At 42.4% G+C, this 17,849-nt stretch overlaps 1 protein-coding gene across 2 annotated transcripts in view; it reads left to right on the forward strand.

The window, feature by feature from the left end:
• Window positions 1-4,796: 4,796 nt before the first annotated feature.
• The window catches only part of CLEC3B (C-type lectin domain family 3 member B), a 39,419-nt gene continuing 26,366 nt past the window's right edge, over window positions 4,797-17,849 (forward strand). Inside the window, exon 1 of one of the 2 annotated variants that reach the window (XM_077491585.1) lies at window positions 4,797-4,951. In XM_077491585.1, the coding sequence (XP_077347711.1) occupies window positions 4,858-4,951 (94 nt within the window). In that variant the 5' untranslated portion in view covers window positions 4,797-4,857. The remainder of the gene's footprint in view (window positions 4,952-17,849) is intronic. The other variant, XM_077491586.1, reaches the window with a different exon arrangement.

The following is a 17,849-nucleotide window of genomic DNA, read 5'->3' on the forward strand; positions in this document are numbered from 1 at the left end:
ATGCTTTGACTACGTTTACTCTATTTACCTTTTTATCTTTTATGACTTGGTATCCTCCTCTTTCCCAGCACAGCAGCACGTGTTGATAAGATACATGCAGGTAGGAAGAGAGCAGTGGCATTACCTCATCAGCCTACTACTGCTTCTTAACTGTCCAGTCAGAAGGGGGGGGGGGGGGTTGGAAGGAAGGCACCACTGCACAAATTTCAAGAAAGTGGCAGTTGTGTGGACGAAAATGCCTTGTAAAAGTCAGAGGTCAGTGGAGAATGAGCAGACGATAAAAAGGCAACAGTAACTCAAATAACCACTTGTTACAACCAAGGTATGCAGAATACATCAAAAACATATCAAAACTTGAATGGGCTACAGCAGCAGAACACCACATTGGGTGCCACTCCTGTCAGCTAAGTACAAGAAACTGAGGCTTCAATTCGCACAAGCTCACCAAAATTGGACAATAGAAGATCGGAAAAACATTGCCTGGTCTGATGAGTCTCCATTTCAGCTGTTCCCTTTTAGATGATAGGGTCAGAATTTGATGCAAACAAAATGAAAGCATGGATCCATCCTGCCTTGTATCAATGGTTCAGGCTGGAGGTGGTGTAATGGCGTGGGGAATATTTTCTTGGCATACTTTGGATGCCTTAGTACCAGCTGAGCATCGTTTAAATTCCACAGCCTACCTGAGTATTGTTTCTGACCATGTCCTTACCTTTATGACTACAGTGTACCCATCTTCTGATGGCTACTTCCAGAAGGATAATGCACCATGTCACAGAGCTCAAATCAATTCACCACTGGTTTATGACAATGAGTTCCCTGTACTCCAATGGCTTCCACAGTCACAAGATCTCAATCCAGTAGAGCACCGTTGGGATTTGGTGGAACAGAAGATTCGCATCATGGATGTTCAGCCAATAAGTCTGTACTACATGGTTTCACACCCCCCCGGCACTAAGCAGGCTAGTGCATCGGTGCGGCTCTCCCCCCTTAACCTACCACAATGGATGGAGCTGGAATGGGATCGGGAGAATAGATGGAGTCGGGATGGGATCAGGGGATGGATGGAGCCGGGATGGGATTGGGGGGATAGATGGAGCCGGCATGGGGTCGGGGGGTGGATGTAGCAGGTATGGGATCAGGGGGGTTGGATGGAGCCAGGATGAGATCAGGCGGTGGATTGAGCCGGGATTAGATCGGGGGTGGATGGAGCCAAGATGAGGTCGGGGGGAGGGATTGATGGAGCGAGTATGGGATCAGGGGGATGGATGGAGCTGGCATGGGATCAGGGGGGTGGATGGAGCCAGGATGGGATCAGGAGGGATGGATGGAGCGGGTATGGGATCAGGGGTGGGTGGAGCTGGATGGAGCCAGAATGGGATCAGGATCAAGGGGGGTGGAGCTAGATGGGATCGGGGGGTGGATGGAGCCGGAATGGGATTGGGGGTGGATGGAGCCAGGATGTGACTGCGGCTGCACCATGCAGGGCTGTATGTGGGGACGGATCCCAGGCACCCACTTAGTCTCTGCCTCACTCTCTCCTCCCCCACTCTCCCCACATATCGCATGGAGCAGAGGAAATCCCAGAAGGGAAGGAGGGAGCCGCAGCGCCCCTCTCAATGCGGCGCCGGTGCCAGTCTGAGCCTGGCGTCACCTGGGTGCATGGAGCACCCCTATAGCAACGCCACTGGTCCAACCCAGTACTAGCAAGGGATACCTAATAAATTAGCTGGTGAGTGTATTTTATCCATATATTTAAATGCCTGCCTGTAGTTAAGCTTTAAACAAGTCTGTCTAAAGCTGGTCATGCACTGCTCAAATTTCAGACAATTCCTACTAGCTCAATTCCTCACTGGATTGTGTATGGCCCTACCTGTATCATCAAAAGTCAATTGTTCATTCAACACTTGTCGAAGAAACTTGTCAAGAAACAACAGGACCTGTATCTAAGAAGATACAGGCACTATTTCAATATTTTGATAGTCGGCAGTGTCTGTCGAAATGCAATAGCCCAACAGAAGAGATTTGTCTATCCACACTGTTTAGCCTGGATGGAGGTTTCTATAGATTAAATTTGCTCAGCCCGTGTGTGTGGCCAGATTTAGTCTATGCTTACCTCCACCCCTGCAGATATTCCGTTGACTGACAGCCTGATGAATAAGAGCAGTAAAGTGCTGAGGAGAAGCAGTGGACAAACATAATCTAGTGATCACATCTGAGCAACCGAAGGTACCTGGACCAGATAAGTAACAGAATCCAGTGAATTAGTTTAGTGGTGAGACAGGCATATTTAACACATCCAGATATTTTTTAACTGAAACTCCTGCAGGGTATTTCTAGAACGTTATGCTTAGGTATTATTTTTTTTTTTACATATAATCTTAACCACTTCAATACCAGGTACTTTCACCCCCTTCTTGCCCAGGCCAATTTTCAGTGTTCAGTGCTACCACACTTTGAATGAGAATTGCACTGTCAAGCAATGCTGTACCCAAATTACATTTTTATCATTTTTTTTCTTCACACAAATAGAGCTTTCTTTTGGTGGTATTTAATCACCACTGGGTTTTTTAATTTTTTGCTAAATAAACAAAAAAAGACTGAAAATGCCTCTGTTATAAAATGTAGCAAATACATAATTTGTCTTCTTCGGTGATCTGTGCTGTGATCTGTACTGATGAGGCTGCACTGATGGGCACTGATAGGGCTGGATCGATGGACATTGATAGGACAGCACTGATGAAGCTGCGCTGATGGGCACGGATGAGGCTACACTTATGAGCAGTGATGGGGTGGCACTTATGGGCACTGATGAGGCTGCACTGATGAGCACTGATGAGGCTGCACTGATGGGGTGGCACTAATGGGCACTGATGAGCAGTAATGGGGTGGCACTGATGGGCACTGATGAGGCTGCACTGATGGGGCAGCACTGATGAGGCAGCACTGATAAGCTGCAATGATGGGCACTGATGAAGAGACATTGAAGGGGCTAAACTGATAAGGCAGCACTGATATGCTGCACTGATGGACACTGATTTGCACTGATGGGACTGCACTGATAATCAGGGCACTGATTATCTGTGTACATGTCCACTATCAAAGGAAAGACACTGACAGCGCTGAAAACAGGAAATGCTGATAACCGGCATTTATTTACATGTGATCAGCTGTGATTGGACACAGATTATCACATGGTAAAGAGCCAATGCCATTGCCACTTCACCCTGATCGGGAATGAGCTGTGTCCCTTGGACGCAGTGCACTACCGATCACCACATTGCACACCCCCATGTAGCAATTCACGCATGTAGTCAGTTCACTTGAGAAAAATATAGTATTGCTGTGCAGAAAAAGCAGTAAAAATGCTTCTAATTTATACCAAGGCCCCTGTGCACTAAATGTTTATTCCTGGTAATATAAACACTCATTGCCAAATGCAATGACGAGTTCAATTGTGTAACCATCTGTGACAGCTCTCCTCAAAGTTTCCTTAAAATATCTTCATTCTAACCTAACTGGTGGTGGATATCGCTTTGCTGAAGCGCAAGCTGACCTGGATAATGCTCTACGAAAAGATGGTGAGTGTCTTAAGGGAGAAACAACAGCTATTTGATAAAATGGAACCTCTGGCTCTCACCTTGAAGAGATTGCGTCAGACTCCTTTATCTTTGGACAAACATTCCTTGTCTCCCATCTTCCCCTTCTTTTCATTTCTCTTCCCACTTTTGCTCTTTTGAGATTTTCTTTCTAAACTGTTTTTGATAACAATGTCGGATTTTGTACCCTGACTTCTGATCCTATCGGAGGTTTATCACAGTATGGAACCTGTCATATCTTCGAATTTATATTGTTGAAATTTTTGATGGGTTCACTTTGGGTTTATACCCTTGAGCTAGTCCCTTGCATTTAGTAGTCTAATGCAGCGTACACACGATTGGACTTTCCGTCAGACTTGGTCCGGCGGACCGGAATCCGTCAGACAATTCGATTGTTTGTGGGCTCCAGCTGACTTTTTTTTCCCCAGAATCAGATGGACCTAGAATTAAAACATGTTTCAAATCTTTCCGACGGACTCAAGTCCGATGGACTAAAAATTGGGAAAACCATTTGTCTGTGTTCCAGTCCAATGGACTAAATACGACGCAAGGGCAGCTATTGGCTACTGGCCATTGAACTTGCTTGTTTAGTCCCATTTACGTCATCACATTCAAAACAAATGGACTTTCGAACTGACTTAGTGCGGTCATGTGTGGCCAAGTCCGTTTCGTTCAGACAGTCCGTCGGACCTCCGCCGAAAGTCCATCGGGAAGACCGTCGGACCTAGTCCATCGAAAAGTCCAGTCGTGTGTACGCGGCATAACAGTTGCAAATATTACCTGCTTGAAACACTGGACTATACCAGTATCCCATGACTTTATACTATTGTATGCCTTTACTGTTCTTGATAGCCTCGGTAATGTAAAAATGTCTACTAAATTATATCACTCTCGTTTGTAAAACTAATAAAAACAGAAAATATCTTCATTCTAAAATAACTGCAACTGTTTGCCAGTAATGTACAATAGATGTTTTATTTTTTTGGTCAATGTAGTTAATTAGATTTAGTTATGTTTTTAGATGCATGCCTATTTAGAGTTTATCACTTTCTATACCCTTAAGTACCATAAAACTAGCATTTTCCAGTTGTTTATTAGCATACATAATTGTATTATAATGCCTATTGCTAGGCTCTGCAGAGGTTAAGGAATGCTTTGCTCATGATGTGGAAGGAGTTTCTGAACAGATGTTTTTATTATAGGCGTATTTAATAAAGTGCAGGAACACAGTGTACTTCAAACGGTGCTTGGGTTCGCCATGGAGTACAAACGAGCCTTCCTGGTGTTGTGCCTCTTCTGCTTTGTCCAAATCACCATTCAACAGAAGAAGCAGAGGCATACAGCTAAACAAGGTAAGGCCTATTTTGTAAATACACTTTTTATTCTTGTCCCTTGCAGGAGCACAAAAAAGCATTTAATACATTTGGAAAGAAAAAGATATTGATTTCCTTACTGTACTTAATTTTAATGTACTTCTAATTTATATCGGTGATAGTTTTTAAAAAAAATATTCTAAAAAGGTAAATATATTTAACATAGAAAATAATATAAAATGGCTATACCTGTGTTACAGTATGTTAAAAAAATATAACTATATAATTAGAAATATATATAAATAAATATATACATATATAGAGAGGGAGAGAGAGTGATCCTGTCTGTCTAGCTATCTTAAAAAATAAAGAAAATATATACCGTGGGGATGGAAAGTATTCAGACCCCCTAAATTTTTCACTCTTTGTTATATTGCAGCCATTTGCTAAAATCATTTAAGTTCATCTTTTTCCTCATTAATGTACACACAGCACCCCATATTGACAGAAAAACACAGAATTGTTGACATTTTTGCAGATTTATTAAAAAAGAAAAATACTAAGTATTCAGTATTTAGCTGTGTGCTTAGGGTCATTGTCTTGTTGGGAGGTAAACCTTCGGCCCAGTCTGAGGTCCTGAGCACTCTGGAGAAGGTTTTCGTCCAGGATATCCCTGTACTTGGCCGCTTTCATCTTTTCCTCGATTGCAACCAGCCGTCCTGTCCCTGCAGCTGAAAAACACCCCCACAGCATGCTGTCACCACCATGCTTCACTGTTGGGACTGTATTGGACAGGTGATGAGCAGTGCCTGGTTTTCTCCACACATACCGCTTAGAATTAAGGCCACAAAGTTCTATCTTTGTCTCATCAAGCCAGAGAATCTTATTTCTCACCATCTTGGCGTGTTTTTTTTTTTAGCACACTCCACGTGGGCTTTCATGTGTCTTGCACTGAGGAGAGGCTTCCGTTGGGCCACTCTGTCGACTAGTGGAGGGCTGCAGTGATGGTTGACTTTCTACAACTTTCTCCCATCTCCCGACTGCATCTCTGGAGCTCAGCCACAGTGATCTTTGGGTTCTTCTTTACCTCTCTCACCAAGGCTGTTCTCCCCCGATAGCTCAGTTTGGCCAGATGGCCAGGTCTAGGAAGGGTCCTGGTTGTCCCAAACATCTTCCATTTAAGGATTATGGAGGCCACTGTGCTCTTAGGAACCTTAAGTGCAGCAGAATTTTTTTTTGTAACCTTGGCCAGATCTGTGCCTTGCCACAATTCTGTCTCTGAGCTCTTCAGGTAGTTCGTTTGACCTCATGATTCTCATTTGCTCTGACATGCACTGTGAGCTGTAAGGTCTTATATAGACAGGTGTGTGGCTTTCCTAATCAAGTCCAATCAGTATAATCAAGCACAGCTGGACTCAAATGAAGGTGTAGAGCAGGGATATGCAATTAGCGGATCTCCAGCTGTTTCCGAACTACAAGTCCCATGAGGCATAGCAAATCTCTGACAGCCACAAGCATGACACCCAGAGGCAGAGGTATGATGGGACTTGTAGTTTTGCAACAGCTGGAGGTCCGCTAATTGCATATCCCTGGTGCAGAACCATCTCAAGGATGATCAGAAGAAATGGACAGTACCTGGGTTAAATATATGAGTGTAACTGCAAAGGGTCTGAATACTTCATGTATGTATGTGATATTTCAGTTTTCCTTTTTTAATAAATCTGCAAAAATGTTAACAATTCTGTGTTTTTCTGTCAATATGGGGTGCTGTGTGTACATTAATGAGGGAAAAAAATTAACTTTAAAATCTTGACACATCAGTCCAGAGCACCTGCTGCCATGTGTTTGCACCCTAGTTCCTATATTTTCATGCATAGTTGAGTCGCTAAGCCTTGTTTTTACATCCTATGGATATATATATATTTTTAAATCTATCTATCTATCTATATAACCTGAACTGTAAGTAGAAAGATATCTGAAGCTTCTATTGCTAGTTCCGCATCCAGGACTTACCACCTAATGTGTCACTGTTCAGGAACAAGCATGCAGCTAGTGAAGTATGAAAAGCTTATATTTCTTCCCTGCATGCAGATCCCAGGTCCATAAATTGCTATGAAGAAAAGCAGGGATCATAATGACAGCTCTACAGCGTATACCCTTGTGTATGAACAAATCAGCAGTGTCCCCTCAAATCTTTCTTTCCTCCCTTCGTCCCATTAATACTATTAACTGCATTTTACTATACATTCCTATGACCAGAGTGTTGAGCGCTGCAAGCTGGAATATTCAGCACTTAGAATTACTTCTTCTCTTTCCAGCCCCCCCAAAAAAATATCTTAACCCCTTAACGTAGATGGGGCAGCAGCTGAGAGACCTAATGTAACAAGCTGCTGATCTCTATAGCAGTTCAGGCAATTCTAGACATTCAGTCCTTGTACATTAAAGAAGTGAATTCTATGGCTTATAAAGCTCTTTTTACATGTGGCTTTGTTAATTATTGTTCTCTCGATATTCAACGGGGTGTTGTAATGGGCCAAGGGAGGGCTCATTGAAGCTGATGATGTTTGATTCTAGTTCAGCATTAATTTGGATAGACAGCAAAGGCAGATCGAAACGGGCTGAAAATGATCTTGAAAGATAAATACCATAATTATGAAAATAAGTGTTCTTGGATGAAAAACCACTAATCACAGTTTCACTGTCTCTATAACCACCCATTTGCCAATGTGAGTCTTTATCTTTGATCAGAAAACTGTGTGTAGTTGAAGGGGTCGTGTAGAATCTCTATCTTGGCTTGACTTTATTTGATGATGTGTTGTGTTTTGCTGTTCATATGCTTTCCATGACTAAATAATCCAACTTTGTTAGCATTCCTGTATCTGCTGCCTGTATACTAACTGTATGTCAATACCCATGATTTTAATACCTATTACCTATACCTAACAACTGGAGAGCATATGGAATACATTTAAGCTCAACACATACATTTTAGATATGACTTTAATAAAATTGTCCAGTACTCTGCTGTGACTACATAAATAAAGCTTGTAAGGGAATTTGATCACTCTTGCATGAAAGATCAAATGTTTTATCTATAGGTTATATATGACATCTTTGCATTTCTTTACATGTTTCAGATTGCTAATGTTTGGGAGAAGCAAATCCTAAATGGTTGTTAATATGTGCCTGCTATAGTTATTATAACATAGGCCAGTTATATAAGATGTCTGTTGAAAATAGCTCTAAGCTTATTATTTTTATTATGTTTATATGCTAATTTACTGGAAATGCAAGCCCTTTAACTGTAAGAGGTCTGTGTTTTGGATTATCTGCTTTCACTTTTACGTCTCTTAATAAGATCCATATAGATGGATATAAATTTCACTGACATTCTTGGAACACCTTGGAGCCTACCACACATCTGACTGTAACGAAATGTGAGGAAATAAAACAAAAAGACTAAAAGGTCCATCTAATGATGTGGAAGATGCATTGCCAGTACTGGACTTATAAGAAAAGTTGCATAGCCAATGGTTTAGATATTTAGCATTATTTAATTTAATTATATTTGCATTAAAGATAAAACAGAAGTCTTTCTTTTTACAGGATCCATAGAAAATACAGATTTTTATGATTTTTTTAGTCCATTTACAGATTTATTTTTACACCCCCCTCCCTCCCGTCTCCAGCACAGTTAGAAGCTCCCATTTTAATTGGACATCCTTCATTGCAGTCCAAGGCTCTAAGCCCTTGTACACACGGTCGGACATTCCGACAACAAAATCCGTCGGATTTTGTCCGAAACGTGTGTTGCATACACACGGTCGGACAAAGTTGTCGGAAAATCCGATCGTACGTAATGTGATGACGTTATTTCGTTAGGACAGGACTACGTTCAGGCTAGTAGCCAATAGCTTTGGTCTAAGAATTTGATCTGAGCATGCGTGGCACTTTGTCCGATCGGAATTCTCTACACACAATCGGACAAAGTCCGATCGGATCATGTTGTCAGAAAGTTTTAGAGCCCAGCTCTAAAACTTTGTCCGTCAGATATTGCGAAGGAAACAGTCCGATGGAGCCCACACACAGTCGGATTATCCGACAACACGGTCCGATCGGACATTTTCCGTCGGAATGTCCGACCGTGTGTACAAGGGCTAAGGTCTTAATTAGTCAGCAAATCTGGTCACATAACTTATTTTTTATTTATTTTTCAGCTTGGGTCACACAGCCAGCTATCCTACTTATAAGGCAAAGCGCCTCTTGACAAAATGGGAACTCTTCATTGGCACTTGTGCTTCCAAGTGGTAATGAACAGTTCCCAGACTGTCAGGTTGCTGTTGTTATATGCAACTCAAGCTCTCATACCTATATACCTCTAATGGAACAGAGCATTTTTTTTTACAATTCTGCTATGGGCAAACCAATGTTAGTTATGAAGGAAAATTAAAGGCAAAAAGTTTTTGTTCAGTTTTGGACAGAATGGATATGGATTAGAACATCTGACAATTTTTATTACTGTCTGTGCCTCCATTAGGGAGACTTGCCCTCTCTATTTGTCCTGTTTACCATTATCATAGAAAGTGAAAGTAAAAGAAAATCCCACATTTTGGGTTGTCCGAAGAAAAGTAATAGAGGAGAAATCTTCCAGTGGGGACACTAGATCTGGGGGTCCCCAAGGAATTCCCTTAATTTGCAGGAATCTCCTCTCACCTCCTGTTTGACTATGGGACAGGAAGTGAGGGGAAATCTCTGCAACGGAACACAGATGGTGAAAAACAATCTGACAGGGATATAACCCTCTCTCTATCCAAAATGAAACAAAAAAAGATAGATTAGGTACTGTTAAAAGCCAATACTTTTTATTACAAAGAATTAAACAAAGATTTTTCATTAAATTGCTGATAGGCAAACACAAAAGGTGGTAAAATTTAAAACATATGTAGCGGCGGCTCCTGAAGAGTTTGAAGTTGAGGTTTTACCTGGGCTGCAGTTTGGTTTGGGTGCAGTTGTCTGGATTTGGACTTCAGCATCAGTCTGACTGGACTGTGAGATGTTCGGCCTGGCCACAGGGGGCACTGTCTCTTCTGGCGGGCATGGAAATGTGATCTGTTTGGGTGCTTGAGTTGCTCTCTCTCAGAGCCCGCCCAGTGGGAGTGGCACTCTTTCTGTGCTTTCTGGGAGAGGGTATTTGAGATGCGGACATCACGTGGTGCGGGATTCCGGTCCAGAATGATGCACTGACTTTGTGGTCCTGGTCCTCCTGAACAGCCCCCAGGAAGGCTATGGCCTCCGGTACGTATCCACCCGATCTTGATGTCTTGGGGCTGGCTAGCCCGAGGAAAGGAAACTAAAGGAGGATTCTGAGGTGTTGGGTGCCGTATCCAGTTTGGGAAAGACCTAGTGACTTCAAGCATTCCAGGGGAGCACTCTTCAGAAGAAGACCACATACGGGTTGGTTTCTTAGCAAAGGGCTGGAGTACCCAAGAGAATCCGGTCTCGTGGATATCGCCAAGCTGGCTGAAAAATCCAGGTATCCGAGTGTTCTTCAAGTTTAGTTTCCCTATGTGTTCTACAACAACGTCTGTGGCAGAGACATTATCTTGTATGTTCTACAACAATGCCTGTGGCAGAGACTTGTTGCTGAGTAAGCACTTTGTTGGCTGCTAGGCCTTGTGATAGAAGGACTGTCCAACTTGAGTGAACATCAAGTTCTGAATGCCTATTCTCTTGATGCAGTCAAAGTAAGCAAGTTCTTCAACATTTTGACTTTGACACTAATGCCGCATACACACGATCGAATTGTCCAGCGGACTTGGTCCGGCAAACAATCCGGCAAACAATCCGCCGGACTTTATAACGAACGGACTTGGCCACACACGGACACTCCGAAAGTCCGGCGATTTCTAACGCAATGACGTACAGCACATACGACAGGACTAGAAAAAGGAAGTTCAATAGCCAGTAGCCAATAGCTTCCTTCTCGTACTTGCTTCCGAGCATATGTCATTCTTAGTCCGGACTAGCACACTGAGGAATGGATTGTCCGCTGAAAGCCAAGTCAGGCGGACAAATTTTGAGTCAAAAGTACTTTCTAAGTCCACTGGAATTTTACGATGAAAAAGTCCGCTGGAGCCCACACACAATCGAATTGTCCGGCGTACTGTGGTCCGGCAGACTAAATCCGCCGGACAATTCGATCGTGTGTACGCGGCATAAGAGTACCTGAACTTCCTTTCCAACCCTCTGATCCCAATTTAAGAGACTGTTCATTGTCTAAGTTTTTGCAAATAAAATTCATTCAAGTGGATCTGTTGTCAGTCTTTCGAGTTACTGGGCCATCTACGACGGGACACCACTAGACGTGACGCAAGTAAGACAGAAGGTAAAGGTAAGCCCAAATCTAACCAGCAGCTCCTTCTGGGGTAGTGCTACACATAGTATACAGGTGAAAAAGACCGCAGATGACGACTTATTAGTTGAAACGTGTCGGGTGGACCCACTTACACACCGTTCATGTACCTGTACTCATGAGACGCTTTTGATGACCTTTTACCATGTGAGTTTACTATTTTACTACAATAAATAATATTTTTAAATGGGATCATGCTATCCAATTTTTTCTCCATCTGTTTCGCATGGCCTGTGGATACCGAACCTCTACCCTCACCAAGGAATATGATATTTAACTTTTAACTCACTTGATGTCTGTGAATGTCCAAGTTAAGCCATTGACTGGATCCAGGATCAGCTGTACCCATCGAGTTTACTGACCATTAAGCCTTTGAAGACTTGAGTGGTATATGCCCCTTCAAGTCATTGACATCTGGTAAGCCTCCTCTCTTATCGGTGGTGGTGCTTTCAATCACATTGTCTCCATCTGGAATTTTACACCTGGGCTGGATGTTCTTCTCTGAGCCTTTTTTTGGATTATTCCTTACAATCTTGGACTTGACATATTTCTTTTATTTTATTTTTTTGTGACAATTGAATGCACTTTGTTAATTTTATGCGTTTATGGTTGTATATATATTTTTACACTCCAGGTAGCACTTTCACTTAGTGGTAATTCACTATTTGATCATCTTCATTGATAAACCACTCATTTGATAGAATATTAGCGCTACACATTTTTTTATCTATAGTATACAGGTGCAACAATAGGAAACCATAATAACTTGATCAGTCTACGTGTGAGACAATGGGGGGACCTCTAAAGAGTTCTCAAAGACTGGAATAAACCAAAATAAAAGATATAAAGGCTCGTTATAAGGTTGTCTCATATAATTCCCAAAATATATTAAAGTGTAAGTTCACCTTTACAGAAAAATCTTTGAGGGGAACTTACACAGGACCCCCTCCTCGCCCCCCCGGTCCTGTAGACCTGGACTGCGGCAATCTCCCATTCTAAGCCCCGGTATATCTGCATCAGGAGTCTGGGGCTTATGGCGCATACACATGATCAGACTGTCCGGCGGACAATCCGCCGGACTTTCCGAACGAGCGGACTTGCCCACACACCAACTGACTTTTCCGGCGGACTAGGTCCGGCGGACAGTCCTTTTGGCAACCTTTTGGCGGAGGTCCGCCGGACTTTCAAAATGAATGGACTTGCCCACACATGGAGTAAAGTCCGTTCATTTTGAATGTGGCTTGAGGTACAATGGGACTAGAGAAGGAAGTCAATATCGTCGCCTCCATCGGCGAGATTGACACCTTGCTAGCCCCATCGCCTGGTATGGAGAAGGAAGAAGAAGAAGGTGGCGGCGGCGACGGCGAATGAGAAGACCGGGCCAACGCTAGTAAAAGAGCTGGAAGAAGATAGCGGAGAAGCCCGGCAGAAGAAGTGAAGAGCGGAAGAAGACCTCCAGACGGCAGTGACGAAGGAGAAAGCCGAGCTCCTCCGCTAGCAAAATAGCAGAAGATAGCGGAGGAGCCCCATGAGAAGACCCCCGGAGCTGACTTATAAACTACTTTAAAAACCTGTGTTGAGGAGGGGACCCCCACGCCATTTTTTCACCTCGCCGATGGAGGCGGCGACATTGACTTCCTTCTCTAGTCCCGTCGTACCTCAAGTCACGTTCAAAATGAACAGACTTTATTCTGTGGGTGGTCAAGTCCATTCATTTGGAAAGACCGGTGGACTAGCACACAGACAGTCGGATTGTCCGCCAGACTGCCGAGTGCGGTGGACAATTTTGGACAAAAAAGTTTGGGAAAGAAAAAGTCCCTCGGAGCCCACACACGGGCAGATTGTCCGGCGGTCTCTGGTCCCCCGGATAGTCCGATCGTGTGTACGGGGCATTAGAAATTCCCTTGAGCTGAATGTACAAAATGTACCTCATAAGGAATGACATTTCAAAGCATTCTAATTGGTCAGCGCCGTCACATGGGTGGTCACAACCAATCAACAGCCGCATAAGCCGACCTGTCAGCTATGAAGAAGATGCCGAGGAGATTTGTATGCCCCAACTCCTGACGTGGATATTGGGGTTTAGAATGGGAGATTGCCATGGTCCAGGTCAGCGGGAACGGGGGGGGGGGGTGGCGAGGAGGGGGTTCTGTGTAAGTTCACCTTACAGATTGTTTTGTGAAGGTGAACTTACACTTTCAAGAGAAGGCCAGATCTTTCCCAAAAAAACACAACAGGATACAGTAAGATAACCACTAGAAGAAAAATTCACAATAGCCTGGAGTGGACCGCCCCACGCACATATACTATACCTAGTACGTGATCTGACACGTCTGGATCTGCCGATTGTTCGGGAGACAGGCAGACCACCATTCTGTGTGAGGGAAATGTACTGATCCTGTGTTTCTGCTAAGAAGGAACACAGATCTTTACCTTCCCCCAGTCAAAGCAACTCCCCCACAGTTAGCAAGCACTCCCTAGGAACACATTTAAATTTTTGATCACCCATGATGTTAACACCTTCCCTGCCAGTGTCATTAGTACAGTGACAGTGCATATTTTTTAGCACTGATCACTGTATTAGTGTCACTGGTCCCCAAAAAGTGTCAATTAGGTGTCCGATTCGTCCACCACAATATTGCAGTCCCGCTATAAGTCTCTGCCACCATTACTAGTAAAAACAATAAAAATAAAAATAAATATCCAATAGTTTGTAGACGCTATACCTTTTGCTGAAACCAATCAATATACACTTATTGGGATTTTTTTTCCAAAAATATGTAGCAGAATACATATTGGCCTAAACTAATGAAGAAATTAAATTTTTTACATTTTTTATGAAATATGTTTTATAGCACAAAGTAAAAATATAGTTTTTTTTTCCAAAATTGTCGTGTTTTTTTGTTTATAGCGCAAAAAATAAAAGAGGTGATCAAATACCACCAAAAGAAAGCTCTATTTGTGGGGAAAAAGGACAAACATTTTATTTGGGTACAGTGTCGCATGACCACACAATTGTCAGTTAAAATAAAGCCATGCCGTTTTGAGAAAAATGGCCTGGTCATGAAGGGGGTAAACCTTTAGGAGTTGAAGTGCTTAAAAGGTCTAAAAATAACATATAGCAACCCAAATTACTACTTAATGAGATATTAACAAAAGATTTGATGTCCAAAATCTAAAAAGGGAAAACAACATCTGGCTTAATGAAAACATTATACCGGTAATAATAAGTGTTAAAATTAATACTGGCTTCTCCAAAACAGGCAACACAGTTATTTAAATCTGTCTTTTGCTTTTTATATATGTTATGTTATCGTTCCCTTTTTTCTTTGGTGTTATGAGCTTTATTTGTTCTGTTTATTTTTCAGTAAAACTTTTATTACCTGTGGTCAAATGCATATAAGACGCATAAGGGCCTGATGAAACAGAGATTTCCATGAAACAAATAGACTGTTTAAGTTATTGTGGCTGTCTATTGTTACGCCTATGCACTATGTTTTAAATTTTACATGTTTTGTGTTTGTCTATTGGGAATTTTGTTGAACAATCTTTGATTCTTTGTAATAAAAATTATTGGCTTTTATCACTACCTTAACTCCCTTTTTATGCATTCACTCCCAACTGCATAATCAAAATCCTGCTACTCTGTTCTAACTTTTGTTTCTGTTATGGGCCTGTTTATTTAGTGATAATGCTGTCATAATTTAGATAATTAGGTAATGCATACAGTTATTTTTTGCCCAGAAAAACACTCTTTTGTTAATACTGTCTTTCAACAAATATTATTTTTCTATTAATTCTATTGACAAAAAACAAATATGAAAAAATATGTTTTTTGTTCCCATTTTAAATAATAGTTTTTAAATAAGTAGTGTTACTGTAGACAAAAAGTATACATTTTATTCTTCTTCACTTGTATTCAGACACAAGGAGTATGTTTTTTGGCTTTGTTTTTATGTTTTATTAGGGGTAACAACTTGGATGTTTGAAGGAATTTCATGGGATGCCCAACTTGAATCAAGAACAACAATAGGGGACAACTCTATACAAAAGAAAAGATCTCTCCTTTCCTTACACAGTGCTTAGAAGAAAAAGTCCATTACAGACTATGGGCTCTCAGCCTCTCTTGGAAATAGTACAAAACTTGAGGCAAACTGCATGCATGAGTGTATCCTCTTCTTGTGCAGAACTGATCTCAGCTACGCTGCTTTGAAGATCTCCTTGGGCAAGGATAAAAAGGGTTAAGCACAATGCTGTTCTTTTACAAAGCTTTCTGCATGTGGCAGTCTTTCCAGTTGAATGTCCCTGGGTGTGCTGAATGTACTCACACTGTCCTTGGTCATGCTGCCTCCCAGGCAAGATTCCATGTCAAACTACTCTTCTTAAAGTAGACCCCTGAGCCATCCCAAGCCCAGCCCGGAAGCCACCGACAGTCTCCTTGGCACTCCATCTACCACCCAACTCCTCTGCTGGCGCGACTCATCCATATTTAAGGGCTGACTATAGCTACCCTGCCAGGCCCACTGTTTTAGAATTGGCCAAGTTCCCCTAAGTATGCAGATCAACCCCCTTGGACTCCGTCCACTAACTTCTGGAAGTTTCTCCAAACTTCCAGAATCAGGGGGAGGCACCAGAGACCTGCCTGTATCAGTAACCCAGCCTGACCTGCAATATACCCCCAGATTCCAGACTCATTTTACCATGAGTCAAATAAATTTGTCTGCACTTAAACACTAGCACACTAGAGGGTGCTAACACTGGAAAATCTTTGTTGAAGTTTTTAGGGCATATCTCTTATGATTCTCAAGTGGTTTTGTTTTTAAAAAATATTCCTCAGTAGAATCCTATTTAAAAAAATATCTGATAGTTTAAGGGCCTAGAGCTGCTTCTTTCTTTGAGTTTGTAGGAAAACAAAATCAGCTTGAAGCAGGTCAAATGCAGTTGAAAAGCATCTGCAATGAATATGTGTGGTTTCAAAGTCATCTTAATCTGATGTGTAAATGAGTCTGCAAAAGCCTATCCACACTAGCCTTAGAACCATTCACAATACTCAAGGCTGTTGTGGTGCATTTAACATATTGTGATCTGGGGGATCGTTAGCTCATGTAGTAGATGCATTTTTTTGTGAGTCATGTCAGTCCAAACTGCAGTTTAAGGGCATGGCAGTCCAATTTTATTCAGTAAAAGAAAATGTCACAGACTTGGGGCTGCAGAAGAACCATTGCCCGGAGAACTCTGTGTTTTCAAGTTATCCAGAATGAGCTGGTAGCTAGTTGACTTTTATGCCCATCCGAACTTACATTTAGCCTGGGCACTCCATCAGCACTTTACCGGGTCCTAGCCCCATTCACATGGCACTGTATAGTGGCTGGGACCAATAGGAATACCTGCTAACTTAACTAGGAGTCACTTAGAAGGTCTATTATCCTGCCACATTGCCTTTTGGTGGGACATGGTTACAGAGAAGCAGATTGCTTGGTAACCACAGAATTTTAGAGTTACATCTCACCAATGTTTGGTAACCATGGCTATGGAACTGTTGCCTGGTTGCGCTACGAACAGGACCTGGGTACCCTTAACCAGCTGTCATTCTGGCCCCGTCCATGGAACATGTCGCTTTTTTAATCATATCATCTGGGGTTCCAGGGGTATTAAATGGCATTCCAGGATTGCTACCGCTTCCTCTGGATCACCCCAAAAGAACTATCATTCTAACATATGGCTTCCTGTGTATAATGTATTCCTATGTGGGCTCCAGACTGTCTGAGGTAGGCATTGTCTGTGATAATGTTATTAGCGGTTATCTGGTGGTTTTCTGTATAAATTCAGTGTGTTTTTCTAATATAAAGCAATTCTTTCTTGTTCACTTCAAAAATAGGTGTTGTCTAGTTCTTTGGGATAGCTACAGCTATAGTCACTTGTTTCATGTTTCATAACTTGGGAAGTAGATTCTTGGCAGAGATACCCAGTTGGGATGTCCAGAGTCCATCATAGAAAAGGAAAAGTTAACCAATAGTAATGTTTCCCACACTGGGGTTTTTCTCCAGAAAAAACAGTTACTGAAAATACTGAGCCACCTGGATCTTTTGTCATCAGCACTGCTGCTCTTATCTATGTTTTTTTTTTAGGCTCACTCATCCTTAGCTGCAGCACCTCTCTGCACATGCCCACTCTTACCAGGCCTCTACAAAGGGTTCTCCAGTCCTTGAGCTTGCTCACTCTTCCAAAGACTTCTGAGCTCCCTACTGACCACCACTTGCCACCTCAGCTTTCTCAGCCTCCCAGGTCCTCTCTTGGCCTCCCTGGTCCGCGTATCTGCCTCAACTCTTATCAGTCCTGTGACGTGGAACTCCAACAATAAGGGATTCAGTCTCAGGCAGGGACACACAGCTCTCCTGACAGGGCTCTGTCTCCAAATTGGGAGTACTATCCTCTGGAACCAGGCCCAGAGACAACTTAAATCGCAGCTTTCTACACTTTTAACAAATGCTTAGAAGCTTCTCAAACTATAACTTTGAGAATCCG

This window comes from Lithobates pipiens, unplaced genomic scaffold, assembly GCF_037356315.1.
Source record: "Lithobates pipiens isolate NorthernLeopardFrog02 unplaced genomic scaffold, aLitPip1_a1.2 Scaffold_19, whole genome shotgun sequence".
Classification (NCBI taxonomy): domain Eukaryota; kingdom Metazoa; phylum Chordata; class Amphibia; order Anura; family Ranidae; genus Lithobates; species Lithobates pipiens.